The sequence below is a fragment of the Drosophila pseudoobscura genome, chromosome X, assembly GCF_009870125.1.
Source record: "Drosophila pseudoobscura strain MV-25-SWS-2005 chromosome X, UCI_Dpse_MV25, whole genome shotgun sequence".
In the NCBI taxonomy this organism is placed as follows: domain Eukaryota; kingdom Metazoa; phylum Arthropoda; class Insecta; order Diptera; family Drosophilidae; genus Drosophila; species Drosophila pseudoobscura.
In genome coordinates, this window is record NC_046683.1 from 60,803,509 (window position 1) to 60,818,157 (window position 14,649).

General features: G+C 48.0%; 4 protein-coding genes across 8 annotated transcripts in view; 2 read left to right on the forward strand and 2 right to left on the reverse strand.

Annotated features, from left to right (window-relative positions):
• LOC4812655 (neurobeachin-like protein 1) overlaps positions 1 to 2,902 on the reverse strand; it is a 32,849-nt gene extending 29,947 nt beyond the window's left edge. The window contains exons 1-8 of one of the 2 annotated variants that reach the window (XM_015188618.2): positions 2,529 to 2,902; positions 1,874 to 2,230; positions 1,608 to 1,794; positions 1,456 to 1,544; positions 1,062 to 1,178; positions 770 to 919; positions 433 to 693; positions 45 to 370 (exon numbers count right to left, since the gene is read on the reverse strand). In XM_015188618.2, coding sequence (XP_015044104.2) covers positions 45 to 370; positions 433 to 693; positions 770 to 919; positions 1,062 to 1,178; positions 1,456 to 1,544; positions 1,608 to 1,794; positions 1,874 to 2,230; positions 2,529 to 2,579 — 1,538 coding nt within the window. In that variant the 5' untranslated portion in view covers positions 2,580 to 2,902. The remainder of the gene's footprint in view (positions 1 to 44; positions 371 to 432; positions 694 to 769; positions 920 to 1,061; positions 1,179 to 1,455; positions 1,545 to 1,607; positions 1,795 to 1,873; positions 2,231 to 2,528) is intronic. The other variant, XM_001353007.4, reaches the window with a different exon arrangement.
• A 1,216-nt stretch (positions 2,903 to 4,118) lies between these two features.
• tipE (temperature-induced paralytic E) lies at positions 4,119 to 9,272 on the reverse strand. Of its 3 annotated transcripts, none has more exons than XM_033382994.1 (3): positions 8,948 to 9,272; positions 5,057 to 7,733; positions 4,119 to 4,851 (listed from the first exon to the last, which is right to left on the reverse strand). In XM_033382994.1, the coding sequence occupies exons 2-3, from the start codon at positions 6,358 to 6,360 to the stop codon at positions 4,788 to 4,790; spliced, it is 1,368 nt and encodes a 455-aa protein (XP_033238885.1). In that variant the 5' UTR covers positions 6,361 to 7,733; positions 8,948 to 9,272; the 3' UTR covers positions 4,119 to 4,787. The 3 variants fall into 3 exon arrangements, with proteins under 3 accessions (XP_033238885.1, XP_015044102.1, XP_015044103.1); XM_015188616.2 differs by having other exon boundaries at positions 8,923 to 9,272; XM_015188617.2 differs by having other exon boundaries at positions 8,859 to 9,272.
• Positions 9,273 to 10,542: 1,270 nt separating this feature from the next.
• Positions 10,543 to 11,093, forward strand: VhaM9.7-c (Vacuolar H[+] ATPase M9.7 subunit c). Its single transcript, XM_001353005.4, has one exon. The coding sequence runs from the start codon at positions 10,651 to 10,653 to the stop codon at positions 10,903 to 10,905; it is 255 nt and encodes an 84-aa protein (XP_001353041.1). The 5' UTR covers positions 10,543 to 10,650; the 3' UTR covers positions 10,906 to 11,093.
• A 133-nt stretch (positions 11,094 to 11,226) lies between these two features.
• Positions 11,227 to 14,241, forward strand: Teh3 (tipE homolog 3). Of its 2 annotated transcripts, XR_001453380.2 has the most exons (3): positions 11,227 to 13,668; positions 13,756 to 13,808; positions 14,045 to 14,241. XR_001453380.2 is itself a non-coding variant. In XM_015188615.2 (2 exons), exon 1 carries the CDS (start codon positions 12,312 to 12,314, stop codon positions 13,656 to 13,658), a length of 1,347 nt encoding a protein of 448 aa, XP_015044101.1. In that variant the 5' UTR covers positions 11,227 to 12,311; the 3' UTR covers positions 13,659 to 13,668; positions 14,045 to 14,241. The 2 variants fall into 2 exon arrangements, 1 of the variants encoding a protein (XP_015044101.1); XM_015188615.2 differs by lacking the exon at positions 13,756 to 13,808.
• The last annotated feature ends 408 nt before the right edge of the window (positions 14,242 to 14,649 follow it).

Below are 14,649 nucleotides of genomic sequence, written 5' to 3' on the forward strand. Positions count from 1 at the left end.
GATATAGAAAAATGTATCTGCCAGTGATCCTAAGATCCACTCACGTTCCGTAGTTGTCGGTGCAGCCTTTGAGCACCATATTGGTGACATGCAACTGCTCCCGCTCTTGGAGCGTGGGCAGCCAGTGGAGCAGCTGCAGCATCACCTCTGGCATCAGCAGCAGGTGCTTGCTCTCGTCGTAGCCCAGCATGAAGCAGGTCTCCAGCAGAGCCACAGAGGGGCCAATACTGAACTCCCGCAAGCTGGCAAAGAGCTTCTCGATGCGCTCCCCCTGCCGTAGCTGGTTGGCGGATGGCAGGGAGTGGCGTGTCAACGTGGCCAGAGCCTCCATGGTGCTGCACAATGAACTCGAGTGGGCAATATTCCAGGGCTAAAATAAAAGACTGCCATTAGAATGGATCAAAAGGATTAGGATATGGATGAATGCCGTACCATAATGATCTTGGGAAGATTGGTGAGCAGTTCCAGTAGATTTGTCTCGCCAATTGACTCACTGATGTCCTCGCCGCCGGTTAAAAACAGTTTTACGGCTGCCACTGTATCGGAGAGGGCGGCCATGTCGATGACCACATCCTGATCCTCTTCGCTGGCTATATCAAAGTTAATATCGCCGCTGTCAAAGTGCTTGGTGGCTAGCAGCTCTTGCAGAGCATCACAATAGAGTTGAACTAACGTAACTAGATCTATTTGGCGCTGTTTTGGAGGAAGGAAAACGGAGACATGATCAATTGTGAAGGAGTAGTGATACCAGCAAAGTAAATGTACTCACTTCTTCCGGACTAGATTTTTGCAAAACAATTACCATTAAAGCATAGCAATTGAGGGCCACACGGCGCAGGCTGTTGCCGCTCTCCCACTGCCGAAGGATGCCCATGGTGATGGAGACTGTGGCCGGACAAATGGCTTTCATGCCATTCCGCTAGCAAAGCAATGCAACATTGGGGATTCATTAATCCAACAGTACAGGACAGTGCACAGTGAACAAGCACAAGAACACATGACTACATGACATGACACAGGACATGGCAACAGGACAAGAGATGGTTGAACAACCCACTCACCAAGTTATCACAGTTTACAAGCAGCCCATCACCCGAGCAGGGGGTAAGTGAAGAAGGTGTTGTTAGAGCGTTAGTATTTGTTCTATTTGTCATAGTCGAAGTCGAGCTTAGAGATTTCTGTAAATTTGTTTTAAACGCTTACAATTGATTGATTGATTGACTAATTGCTGCTGCAGTTGGAGCATCCAACAGCATCAGCATTACACGAAATGAATGAAGAAAAACATGAAAAACTAAATGATACAACTGTAAGGACCGAAATGAAATTAGGATAAGTGTAAAAGTTGTGTGCGCCACGAAAGAAGAAGGAAGAAGCATAGAAGCTGTCTATGTCTATGTCTAAGGAGTGACGTTAATCATTGAACACAAGAAACCGAAAACCCTCTGGCGATACCTGTGAGCCGCAAATCACAGCCCCCAATATGTTTAGCAGGCTCTCGCCTACGTCTGGGTGTCGGACCAGCGCCTCCTCCTGGAAACAGTCTGAAAAAAAATAAGGCCATAACATAAGCGATGGCTCGATAGAGATTAGTGACCCAGCCTCACCATAGATAAAGGGAACAATTTCTACATGCACCGAATGGGGCTTGTAGGAGAGGCGAGTGTAGTCGGCCGCCTGGCCACGCACAAAGCTCCGCCACGTTAGATACGGATCGTACATGACCTCCAGAAAGGCCGAGAAGCTGCGGAACAGATGACTTATGGCTGGCACCGCATGCGGCTGCTCCATTTGCTGAAAATTATAGACAAACGCTCAGAGATTGATTGGATGATTGGCAGATTGCGAGATTGAGAGATTGGCAGCTAGTTACCTGCTTGAACGCCTTGGAGAGTATTGCGATGAGGTTCGGCTTGTACTCGTACGTGATGATGGCCAGAATGTTGTCAAAGTGCCGGCACACAATCACCAGGCATTCGATGAGTGTGGCAACCTGTTCAATAGCCTCCTCCTCCAGCCTCTCGCTTGTGTCGCTGGCGTCCCGTGCCACAATAATGAACTTGCCGATGGCCGGCAGCAGCTCGTCTGGCAATCGACCCAGATGCGGTCCACTGTCCGGCAGAACCTCATGCCAAAACGCACAATTCTCGGCCTGAAAGTCCAGTTGCAGTTGGCTGCGCCAAATGGCCACAAAGCGAGCCACGAATTCCCGGAAGTATCTCTCATCGTTCTTGAAGAGGGAGACAGCATGAAAGAGAACGAGACGGATGTATTGTACTGTGGCATGAGCCTGTGCGGCATGAGCCTGCCTTGCATTATATAATCTCGCTGCAGGGTTTACCCTTACCCCAGTCGCTCATTACATTCATTGGCCATAGGCAAGTGTGGCGGTGACTAATGGCACAAGCATGTCACTGTCACTGCCGCTGCCACCGCCCCCTCGCACACACACACAACCGTACCACCGCTAACACTGTTTTGGGGCAGGCTTATCACTTGCTTTCGTTCTTGTTGGTTTTGCAGCTTACCTTTGTCGTGTACTGCACCCACAAGTTGTAGATATCCTTCTTATTGTCCATTATTTGGCCTACTCAGCTAGGCGGAAGCATTTGTTAACAAGTTTGAGCACAGATTTTCCTTCAGCGAGAGATTTGTTTACAAATTAAAAATTTGCCGACGACGATGTCCCCTGCCCTGCCGACCACTGCCAAGAGTTGAAGGGGAAACGCTATTGAAGATGGCCTGCAGCGTCGGCCGGAGAATATAGGTGTATAGATAGCGAGACGTAGCAGCGTCCTCTTGTTGGGCAATTGTTGAAGAAATATTTTACAGAATTTTCACATTGCACGGCACAGGTGAAAACGGCAACAGCTGATTGCTGCTTCTTCTTCCAGTTTGCCCATTCAGAGTTTCAGTGTTGGCAAACGAGTAGGGCATTCAAAAATTGCACCGCGCCTAATTCAAAGTTGGGCTTAAGAAATTCAAAAAGAAAACCATTTTATAGGCTGCTAAATGCGTATTTATTTCGAGATTTTTCATGTTATTTGGTTTCAATTCTAGTAGCATTTTATTTGTTGTTTGTTTTACATGATATTAGCTAATAGTTGCGCTGGTTTTTGCTTTCGTTTTACTCTCTATGTGTGGTTTTGTTTTGTTCTCATTCTCTCATGCAAATATATCTCATTGTCTCGTTAAAAAGAAACTATTTTTGTTGGTTGGTGTAGTTTTTGTTGCCGCTTATCATTGATAGATTTATACGCAAAAGTGCAGTTAATGATGCAGATGCAGATGCATAATCAGATGCGTCTATATGCCTAGCCAACGAATTTACGAATTTTGTTTGAGATTATTCGCATTCGAGTTTAGAAATGTTTGATTTGGTTTTTGTTTTTGTTAATATAAAAAGGAAACATTACTTTATATTTAATTTCAGACCTAAATTATTAAGATTTTAATGCAATATTTATTTGTAAGTTTGTTTTTGTAATTGAATAGCTTGAACCATTTGTAGGACCTATAAATATTCATTATTATCATTTATATAATAATCTTAATAAAATAAATATGTAGAAGAAAAATCTTATGCCTCCGTTTCAGTTAGTTAAAGCTGTGAGTTTTTATCCGCATTTTAATTTGAAGGATAATAATTATTATTCGATTTATAATTTAATTTAATGTAATTTAATTTACTTCAAATTTAGGCATTTTTCCACTTGCTTTTGCATTTGCTTTTGCTTTTGCTTTCATTTCGTTTCGTTTATCATCAAGATTTAAATGAAATACATGATGCATCATTAATTTTGGTTTTTGCTTTCTCTTTTGCGTGTGTGTGTGTGTGGGTGTGTGTGTGTGTATTCGTGTATGTGTTCACTTGAAATTGGCATTACAATATTTAAAAAACCTCAGCGCCTCGATTTATCGATTTGTAAATAAGTTGCGCGTTTTGTTTTGCTCTTTTGGAGCATATGGGATGGGGGTATAGGGGTATATACGGGAGGTGTATGGGGGTATATGGGGTTATATTCTGGGCAATTGTTGGGGTATTGGAGTTCTTCCTCGAGACGATGACTACCACACGACACGACGATTGTTGCGAATAGAAAAATAAGTCAAGTAAATATTTGTATATATGTATATGTATATGTATGTGTTGTATAAGTATTATAATTTCCTCTAGGTATATGTATAGTACTTTTCTCTTCTCATGTCCAAGTTCTGTTTTGCTGTTTTATGTTTTGTTTATTGTATTTTGTACCAATCAAAGTAACACTGTCCAGACAGAGTGTCATGGTGTGAAGCGGCCTTCTCCGTATAGTAAACATCTCTCTCTGCCTATCTATGCCTCGGATATCGTAATATTTCGGATATCATATCCTGTGCAGATACTACATAATGCATGTATTGCAATTTTGAATGGGATGTGTGTGTGTGTGTGAGTCGTTAAGCCTATCCGAAGTTACTTCAGATGAGTGTTCCTAGTGTGTTTCTGTGTGTCCAAGTATTTTTGTTTGTTTATACGGTAAATATAATCTATCATAGTTCTTTTAAATGTCTCTAACAGCTCTGAAGGTATTCAGGTTCGGTCGCATAACACATGCGTTGTTGTCGATTGTTTTTTTTTTTGGTAGAAATACTTTTTTGTGGAAATACTCTGCTCCGTCTTCTGTTTGTGTTTCTGTATGCCCGTGGTTCGTTCCACGGTGCCCGCAATACTGTTTTTAGGATTCCAGCAGCGGCTCATTTTCCGAATCGGAATCTAACATTTTCCAGACCATGCGCCTGACGTTTCAGACTGCCGCTGTCGGCCCAGGTGGAGTTGAGATACTCGTCGTCATCGTCTTGCTCAAGTTTCTGCAATGGGAAAAGGGAAAACGTGTGGATTGAGTTAAGAGTTAAGATCTCCAAAAGATAGTAGATGAATATAATATGTACTTAAATGGTAGAAGGGACACATATGTACATATATGATATTATGTCTCATAAATGTAAGGTAGTTTTTATCCCAAACCTTTGTTAACAAAGTTCACATACCGAAAATGGTTTCGGATAATCTTACCCTTGGACTGAGTTGGACGTTGAGAGCACACCGTTCTCCAGGGAATCCCTGGACAGCTCGTCGGCCATCTGAACTTTCAACTGATGACCGAACGAGTTCATCTCCGAATTGGGCGTCATCTGGGAGCCCGCCGGAGATTGTGCGATATATGGACCGGGGGTGGTGACCGAGCCACCCTGCGATATGGAGGTGGTCATGCCGGGACCACCATTGGGCAGGACACCCTCCAGACAACTGTCATTGGTGGTGGAGTCCATGTTGATGATTTGGCTGCCGGCGACATTGTCGGCCAGGACGGCGCCGTCACTGTCGTCGACGGCATCGATATCATCAATGTCCATGTCCTCGGCATTCTTATCGAGAGGCGCCGTCTCCTCGTCCTCGTTGTAGATCTTGAAGTAGGCGTACGTCAAGTAGATGACCGAAATGATGAACGAGGGAATGGGTATGGCCATGGAGTACACCAGATTGAGGGTGTTCTGCCAGTAGTCCAGGTCGCTGATCACCAGACTGGGGTCCACCCTCGAGTAGTAGCAGGGGAACTTCATCCCGATCTTCGTATACCGCCTCAGCCAGATGGTGCAGTTCAGCATGGGCGGGTAGCCACACCCCTTCACATTGGGAAAGAGGCGGGCGCCCACATAGTAGTACATGGACCTGTTGCCCATCAGGCCCTCATTCAGCTCGGAGATCTCATCGAAGGGATGGCGCTCGTCGTTGATCAAGGTGCCCGTGGCACTCAGACCCCGCTCATCATCCGAGTCCTCAATCAGAAAGCCATTGGAGCCGTCTGCATCACCGAAGCTCAACTGATCCAGCCTTCCGCCCGCACCTATGTCGATGTCCAGGCCGGTGCCATCGATGCCACCGCCCAGATTATCGTATTCGTAGTCCCGCAACGCTCGCTCATAGCGATCCGTGCGCTTCACGGGCGGTATCACGCGCTCCGATTCCTTCAGGTTAATGTGGTACTCCGTGAAGTTGAACTCGTCCGTGAAGTTGTACAGATTGAGGCGATAGTTGACCCGTATCTGGGTGCACGTGTAGATGTCCTTGGTGCAGCCCTCGCGGCACGACGACCACGAGCAGTTCTTGGCGCCATAGAAGATCTCCGTGTCGTAGGTCTCGCACAAAGCCGGCACCTCCTCGAACTGCATGAAGATCGTGGTGAAGGCCGGCTCGATGACGAACGGCACCAGAAAGAGGAATGCGAACAGGCTGAACGTGCCCAGCAGGATGAAGAAGGCAGTCGTGTAGAAGAGCAGTTTCTCCTTGCCCGTACGTTTGTCGGCCTCATCTCCCATTCTGTTGGAGTTTAGGTTTGATTTTGGTCTCTCTTTCACTCACTCTCTCTCCCACTTTTGATGGAGAGCTTCTCAGATTTAGCTTTGAATAAAGCCTGGTTTTAATTTCTCAATTGGCGCAGGTCTGGCGGCGGCGGCGGCAGCGGAGCAGAGCGGCAGCAAAGTATTCCAAATGCTTGGGTTTTCGGTTTTGGGTTTCCGTTTGGGTTTGGGCAGAGGGGCAGCAGCGGTAGTGTAATATAAGTATTATCCGTATAGTTGCAAATAGATTATCCTGGGGCGTGCTTTAGGCGAGTATGGAGTGAGGTTAATCTTGTACTTAGGTTAGAGTGTTGCGCTTAGATTAATTAATTAGTTAATCGATAAATAACGATGAACTACAAGCTAGATTTACGATTACGGTGCAAGTTATATCACAGGGAGAGTTCGATTTTCGTTTCTCGCTTTCTGCTGTTTGTGTGTCGTGTCCTTCCTTCTCCTCTTGTTCTTTTTGTTGCTGTTGTTGTTCCTGTTGTTGTTGCTGTCCTTCTCTTCTTTTTCTTGCTCTGCTGCTGCTGCTGTTTCCCCGTTATCTTGGACATCTCTGGCATCTGCAATAAGGCAGGCTGAAGGCGGCGGCGCCCTGCATTTCTGTGCTGCGCATCACTCGATTAGGCTAAATACTCCTTTGGGGGCGCGTGTCTCCATTGACTCCCCCACGCATCCTGGATCCGTTCTGTTCTTCCCCTCCGCACTCTCCTCTTCCAATGTCTTTCTCTCACTCTCTGTGGCAGTGCGTACGTATGCACACGTGTTCAACGTGCTGGTGTGCGTGCGGGGATTCAACCTTTACTAATTGCTTTATGCCTCCCAACGGAGATGTTTCGTCAACATCAGCACGATGATGCTGCTGCTGTTGCTGCAGTGCCTCTTCCTCCTCTTTGTACACGTTCACGTCCACGTCTACGTCCGCGTCCTCTTCCTCTGGCTTGATTTAGCTGCTGCCTCGGCTTGATTATTTTATGACTGCGGCAAAAGGCTAAGCTTGATTCTTCTGCAAGTGTGAGTGCGTGTGCTTGTGTATTTATGTGTGAGGCTGTTTGTGTGTGTGTGCGTGTTTTGTGTTCCGTCCGTGGCCTGCCGATGGCCAATTTTGTGGAGGTCTCACTCTGCTCTGCGGTTCGCTGCTGCTGTTGGTTCCACCGATGCTTCTTAGCCTGGCATTTGGTTCACTTGTTCAATACTTTTCTATGTACATTTATAAAAAGAATGCTGGACGGAAAGTTTTTGGTTGCTTTCTTTCTCCTTTTTCACTGTTTTTGCTTTGTTTTGTTTTCGGTGTCTCCCTCTCTCCACAGCTTTCACACACTATCCGTGCCACGTGCAGTTCAAAACTGTGTTGGAGAACGAGACAGAGACAAAGAGAGAGAGGACTCGGTTTAAAATACTGATACCACGTTTACCGTTAATGCGCTAGTAAATTGGTATTTTTAAACCCCCGGGGAAAAGGTGACGACGTGTGTAAATGTCCGCTTGCGTTTATTTTTATATAACCTCGACCGACGACTAGTCGCGGGGCTGTTGCTGGTTTCGTTTCTGTTTAGCCAGTTGAAAGTGGGGCTCTTGGCTCTTACTGTGAGGAGTATTACGAAACGGAAACACGCGGCGCAGGCTGGGGCAGCAATGAGCTCAGAGGCATAGCACCAGCACGGGAACGGGCACGAGCGGCATGTTTAAATAATAAAACTCCTTCAGTCAGGCCCCAAATGCAGTGTTGCTGCTGAGAAAGAGGGGCGGGGAGGAGACTGTGTGGAGCCACATGTAATTTTCGATTCATTTGGCACGCTTTCACACACACACACACACACACACAGTCAAATAGAGAGGCCGTGCACATGCAAGCCCTACCACAAAAGTCACTGTAGAAACAGAGAGACAGAGAGAGAGAGAGAGAGTGAGAGAGTGAGTGAGTAAAAGAAAGGAGAGCCTGCCAGCTCCAATCGAAATTATGCGGCATATATAGGCGGCGGCGGCGACGACGACTGCCAGACCCCTTAACCCATACCCTACCTTACCCTACACTCTGGCAACGGCTGAAGGATTGAGAGTATGAGGAGGACTACTGCCTCCTTGGAAACTTCTTGTGCTTTGCACGAAACGATTTTTCAGCTGCCTCCGCCACTAAAAAGATTTCCCATAGAGGCAGATCAATTAAATGTAGTTGGAGCACACAAATTTCTTGTATTTCTATTGTGGGGAAAACCACACTGGCATGTGTCTCTTTCCGACACCACCCCCCTCGCTTCTGATTGAGTGACGTAGAGTTGCGTGCTGCTACTGGCTGTGTGTGGGTGTGTGTGTGTTACAGATTTTGAGTCTGTGTGTGTGTTTACTCAAGGTTCAGGTTACGCGGTGAACGGCAACGGACGACAGGAACGATTACGCATTTTCAATCACACGGAAAGGAAAACCCCCCGCACCGCACCGTACCACACAGTCACAGTTTTCCCAGTGTTTACCCGTAGTCAACAGAGAGTGGGCATGGGCATAGGCATGGCCATAGCTCCTCGTCTCATTTCATACTTTTAGAGTTAACAATTTTTATGACCTGATTGCGCGCACGGGGTCAAAAGTTGCAAAACACACAAAAAAAAAACCATTCACGTTCGCGTTCCAAATTTCTTTCTTGCCATTATCGCAGGAGGAGCCTTAGCGAAACAACGGACAAGAAGAGGCGATGGCGATGGCTATGGCAATGGTTGTGGCTATGGCTGTGGCGACAAACGACAATAGAGGAGCAGCGACGACGACGGCGACGACAACCAAAAGACAGCCCCAACGGCTGCGACGATGACGGCAACGAGAGAACGAACGGTAAACTCTTCACCGAAAGGACTGCCTGCCACTGGCAACGCTGCAGCTGAAGCAAGGGCCCATGCCCCGTCATTAGTGTGTGCGCGGCAAGAGCTTCGGAGGCGAGCTTGAGAGCGCAGCTTTTGCCCTGTTCCGTTGAGGAAGCTCTCCCCCGAAAGCTCTCCCAGTGGCAGCAACGAGCAACGGGCCACTTGGATGACGTAAAGCCTGACAGCGCCTGCGCCCCACCAGCATACACTCACATTGGGGCAGCGACCACCAGCGACGGAGTCGGAGCCAGAGCCAGAGCCAGAAAAGGCAGAGAAATGTCAGAAGAGCTGGCCGTAAACAGCAGGGAAACGTGAGCCGTGAGCCGTGCACGTCACATAGTTCGGCTGTTTGGAATTTTCTCGGCTCGCTGGCCAGTGGGAAATGGAAGGAAAAACCAAAAATCAAATCATTACTGCCTTATGAATAGCTGCGGATCAGCCAGCGAAATCATTCAATAATCCCTACTCGACAAGTGCATAATGTGTAGGCGTGTGCTAAGAGGCTGTGACTGCGTTTTATTATGAAACGACTTTGCTGGCCAGTGCGACACGGATATTCGGACTACTGCTTGTATACTGGTGTGTGTGTGTCCTGCCCCATGGCATGCCTCTCTCGTCGGTCGTTGCTCGTGTCCTCTCCCCCTCCGCGTGTGCGTGTGCTGTGAACGTAAATAAACCTCAACATTCGATGGTTCAACATCCACGATTTACATGTGAGTACTACAAGAAATTGCAGTCCAATTGAAGAAATCGAACTCAAGTCATGATGAAATAAATCCTTCATTGCTCATTGATTGACCTTCCTTCCCACCACAAGCGCTGCCTACTTATGAGCGCATTCCGCATATACTAGTACATATGTACATGTACATGTGTATATGGAGGGGCAACAGCAACATTCCTCAATAACTTTGGCCCTGCCATTGATTATTCAATGTGGATGTTATAAACACGAAACTTTAGTGTGGAGCGTGTCCAAGTGGTATTGAAAAAACATTCTGTCTAGATATATCTCCATTGGAGATGCACTCTCTCCCATGGCGCGTCAGAAAGAGGGTCGTCAATGCTGTGTTTGTTGAACGAAGTTGCATCCAACGGATTTTGTTTTAGATTTTTTGTAAATATTCATTGCCATCAGAATTCCAGAGTAATAAATGGTTTCAAAATTACAATTTGCATAAAAGGGGTAGAAAATCTCCACTAGGCGCACTAGGTTCAAAGCCAACCATCTGTTTGCTAGTGTTGTAAATGATCACCCGTGCGTACATCAGTGCTGTAAAGTCTCCCCGTCTTGGGATTTTCGAAAGGCGTTAAGACATTTTTCGACACGATAAAGAAAAACAAAGTTAATTTTACGCCCGCTGTTAGTCATAAAAAAAAAGGAAAGTTGAACTGAAGCGTCAACAACATGGAAGTCATCCTCACGATTCTCTTCTTCACCGTCTTCTGGGCCGCTGTGGGTCTGATGGGACCTAGTCTGGTGTCCAAGGCGCATCAACAAGATCTGGTGCGCTGCATCTTCCTGCTGGCGGCGGTCTGTTGCTGGCTCTTCTGGCTCTGCTGCTATTTGGCGCAACTAAATCCGCTGATTGGACCAAAGCTAACCCAGGAAACCGTGCGACTCATTGCCAAAGCCTGGAACCATCCCCTCAAGGAGGGATGACAATATACTAAAACATTGTTAATCTCTTGATGACGTTCGACAGTCGACTCCAGCTAAAGATGATGCTGTCACTCCTCACACTATGGAACTTACACCGAAACACAATCTGCTAACGAATTTCGCTAACCTATTTTTGTACTTTTTACGCACAGAAGATAAATATAGTACTTGTCTGTTGATAGCTATAATGTACGATGGCGTCATGGCAGCCCAGCCCGCCCTTCTGGATGGGGGAGAACAGAGAGGAGCAGCAGCCGACCCTGTCCGCGTCCTGCAGTTGCCTCAATCTGGAGCACAACACAACATTGAACAGAGAGTGCACTTGCACCCACGGCCGCCATGCGGAGGACGACTTAATCAATGAAAATTCAGTGAGCGTGAGCGTTAGAGCCAGTGTCAGTGTGGAGGGGTATTGGGTGGGTATTAGGTCGGGGGATGCCCATAGATTCTTTGCTGTGCCTTTGCGTTCGACAGCACCAAAAACGTGAATGCGGAACTCTATTGATTTTGCAATAAAAATGCGCGCGCATGGCGCTGTTCTGCTCTGAGATTTTTGTGCCCCCCCAAACCGGAGAGCAGGCTCCAAAGCTAACATGTGCCACACGACCCCCGAACGAAGTGGCATCTCGTGGGGCACGCGACGGTGGCGGCATGTTGTCGGCGGTCAGTGAGGCGCCAGAGAGCGGAGCGGAGCAGAGCCGAGTGCATTCTCCATTCGCCAATCCGAAATCACTCGCAGCGCGAACTCTGTGCAGAGCAAAGCCAGAGCCTTGGGCCCAGTCTGAAAATTGTCACGAGCCCCAAGCACGGCAGCTGCTAGCTGCTGGTCGCCAATCAAGCGAAAAATAATTACCAAAAATACTAGAAAAAAAGACCAATAAATAAATCTAGCAATCAGAAATCAGCAAATGGATCCAACAGCTCAAAGAGAACGACAGCTTTGAAGAGGGAGCGGCGAAGGCGACGGAGAGATATCCTGACCAAGCAAAGCACGTGATGCAATTGGATTCCGTATGGGGCAAAATTTTGTAAAGTGAAAGCAAATAAAAATCGATCGAAAAGTGTCACTCCATCTGGAACATCAAAAACGTGCGCGCAGCCCGTGTAACTTGCAGATTCGAATCCCACGTCCCCCCCGCAAAAAGCAAAAAGCATACGCAAACGAGTGGGCCAGCGTTATATAACACAGAGGCACAGGCACAGGCTCAGGCTCAAGCTCTTCACCCTCCCACGCAAAACTGCTTGCTCAATCGATAGACTGCCCTGCCTGCCAATCCAAGACGATGTGTGCTCCTAATTAGATTACAGCCCAGGGATTAACCAGCAGAACCTAGAACAGAGGAGAACAGAACACCTGCCGTTTGCCACCAGTTTAACGCAAGTCCGCAAACACACAGCCGCACAAAATGGGCAAAAAAAAGGTGGCCGAAGAGGATCTGGTTGTGCCGCCACAGGACACCAGGATCTGTGGCACCATCTGCATCTGCCAGATGACACTGGTGCTCAGTTCAGTGGCCCTGGTCTACCTCACGGTGGCCATATACATGCCGTCCACGCGTGCCTTCAAGAGCGGCATCGACCCAACCCCCGTGATGTGCACCACCACGCGGGCCCTGAATAAGGACAACTGCGAGTGGGGCAGCTGCGGAGAGTGGTGCCTGAGCAAGACGTCAGGTGCCTGCATCCAGATCTACGTTAATCTACGCAGCAACGGCTCCAATCTCATCTTCCAGAACTGCACGAACTCGGCGAACAAGACGTGCTACGGCATCGACCAGGACCGGGCGGACAAGGCGCGCTGCATCAACGATGAGTGCAAGAACCTCACAGGCACTTTCAACTGCACCGCCGGCCAGTGCCTGAACATCACAGACGCCTTCGAGTGCATCTTCCACAACAGCGATGCCCCGGTCAAGTGCTCTGGTCGTCGCGGCAAGATCAACTGCATGGACATCAGTGGGCTGTATTCGTGCAGCCGCGGGACCTGTCGCAAGATCCGCACACCCTACAACTGCGACCGCCGGTGCGTGGACATCCCGACCAGGAACAAGAACGTTGTGGTGCTCAGCGGGGACAAGGTCTATCTGTCGCAGTGCCAGAACGCCATCAATGCCGAGACCCTGGAGGAGGTGTGGAACGAGTCCAGCGAGAATGTGGCCATGACTTCGTGCTACTTCATCAAGAACACCTCGGATCGCGTGGACGCGGTGGACTGCATCAACGGGTCGACGCTGGAGCACAATATGCTCAGTGATCTGACCAATTTCACATATCTGAGCCACCTGCATGTCTCGGTGGCCACGCCCGTGCCGGAGATAGCACCGCCCGATGTCGATCTGACCATCTCCAATGAGTCCAAGCTCATGATTAATCTCGAGGGGTGCGTCAACACCCTCATGGACGAGTGCAAGGAGTTCCTCAAGGACTTTGGACGCGACGGCAGCGATCATAACGCTCGCGCACGCTTTCCGTGCTTCTACTCGCCCGGCAAGAAGGACATTGTGGTGGCCCGGTTCGACCTGGAGGTCACCTATCGCCAGTTTGTTTTCGCCTCGGTGGTGCCATCGGTGCTCTTTGTCGTCTCCTGCTCCATCCTGCTGATGTGCCAGAAGACCGTCTACGTGGGCGACGATGCCAAGATGCGATTCAAGGGCTGCGTCGACACGGAGACCATCCTGAACAAGAACAACGTCGGAGCACCCACCAACGGCGACATGGGCGGGGGCGGTGGCGATGAGGTTATGGCCCTATGAGATCCGTCACGTAAGCAATCCCAGTACTATTCAAAGGGACCCAAAACAGTATTCCAGATAACCACTGAGTATTTTCTGTCGACTTTCCGTCTTACAGCCGCCTTTGCCATTGCCCACATGTGAGAGGTTCGACTACCAATGGGTGTCCAGGTCTCTGGAACGATATATGTATTTCTCAGTTGTCCAACTCCCTAGATCCTCCAGATAGAACAACAGACTTTAGAGCAGAGCAAAACAGAAGGCCCCTTATGAACATAGGATATAGACATATAGTAGTTAGAGCCTCTCCCTTGGTCCTGTTTTTAGCACCCGACAGTCACAGACCCCTGAACATCATTAAAGCTGTATCTCCAACTAATATTCGAACTCTCTCTTGTTTTCTGCAGGCATTCCTCTGCTCCAGGAAGACAGTCCGATACATCAGACTGGGGTCTTCGCTTTGCAATAATTGGAGTTGGCCAAAACAGCGACTACCAGAAGAAGAGCACAATCGAGCAACTTGAAATTCTTTGTAATCCTTCCATTGAACTTTTAACAAACGACCACAACCACACAGCCACACCCACAGCCACAGCCACACCCACACCAACCCAAAGGCTTGCAAGGACACTGCTGAGCTAACAGCAGAAAACCCAAATACTTGAAACAGAAACTGAAACACTACGAGGCAAGGAGAAGGCGCGTGAAATTCTCAAGATACGACGATCGACTCGACTCGACTCGACCGATCGATCAAAAGACAATATTAGTATAATTTTTTGCATTAATTCGTTATTAATTGAGTTATTTGTATTTTCATCGGATTAGGGCCAGAGGCTTAGGATAGGTGATGTAGGTAGAAACAGGGGGACAGATAGACAGACGTCAGAGCGAGGATTGATTCAATATTTATTGTTAATTATGCAGCTAAGTTTTTTCTAGGGAATAAACGCACACACCTAAACACACACAACACACATGCACAGGGACACAAGAACACACACCCACACAC

What these genes read in the sequence shown, in the direction of transcription:
- tipE (XM_033382994.1), bottom strand. Translation starts at nt 6,360, where the DNA reads ATGGGAGATGAGGCCGACAAACGTACGGGCAAGGAGAAACTGCTCTTC. An exon ending in ACGTCCAACTCAGTCCAAGG is followed by an intron (nt 4,852 to 5,056) that starts GTAAGATTATCC and finishes TTCCCATTGCAG; the next exon opens with AAACTTGAGCAAGACGATGA.
- VhaM9.7-c (XM_001353005.4), top strand. Translation starts at nt 10,651, where the DNA reads ATGGAAGTCATCCTCACGATTCTCTTCTTCACCGTCTTCTGGGCCGCT.
- Teh3 (XM_015188615.2), top strand. Translation starts at nt 12,312, where the DNA reads ATGGGCAAAAAAAAGGTGGCCGAAGAGGATCTGGTTGTGCCGCCACAG.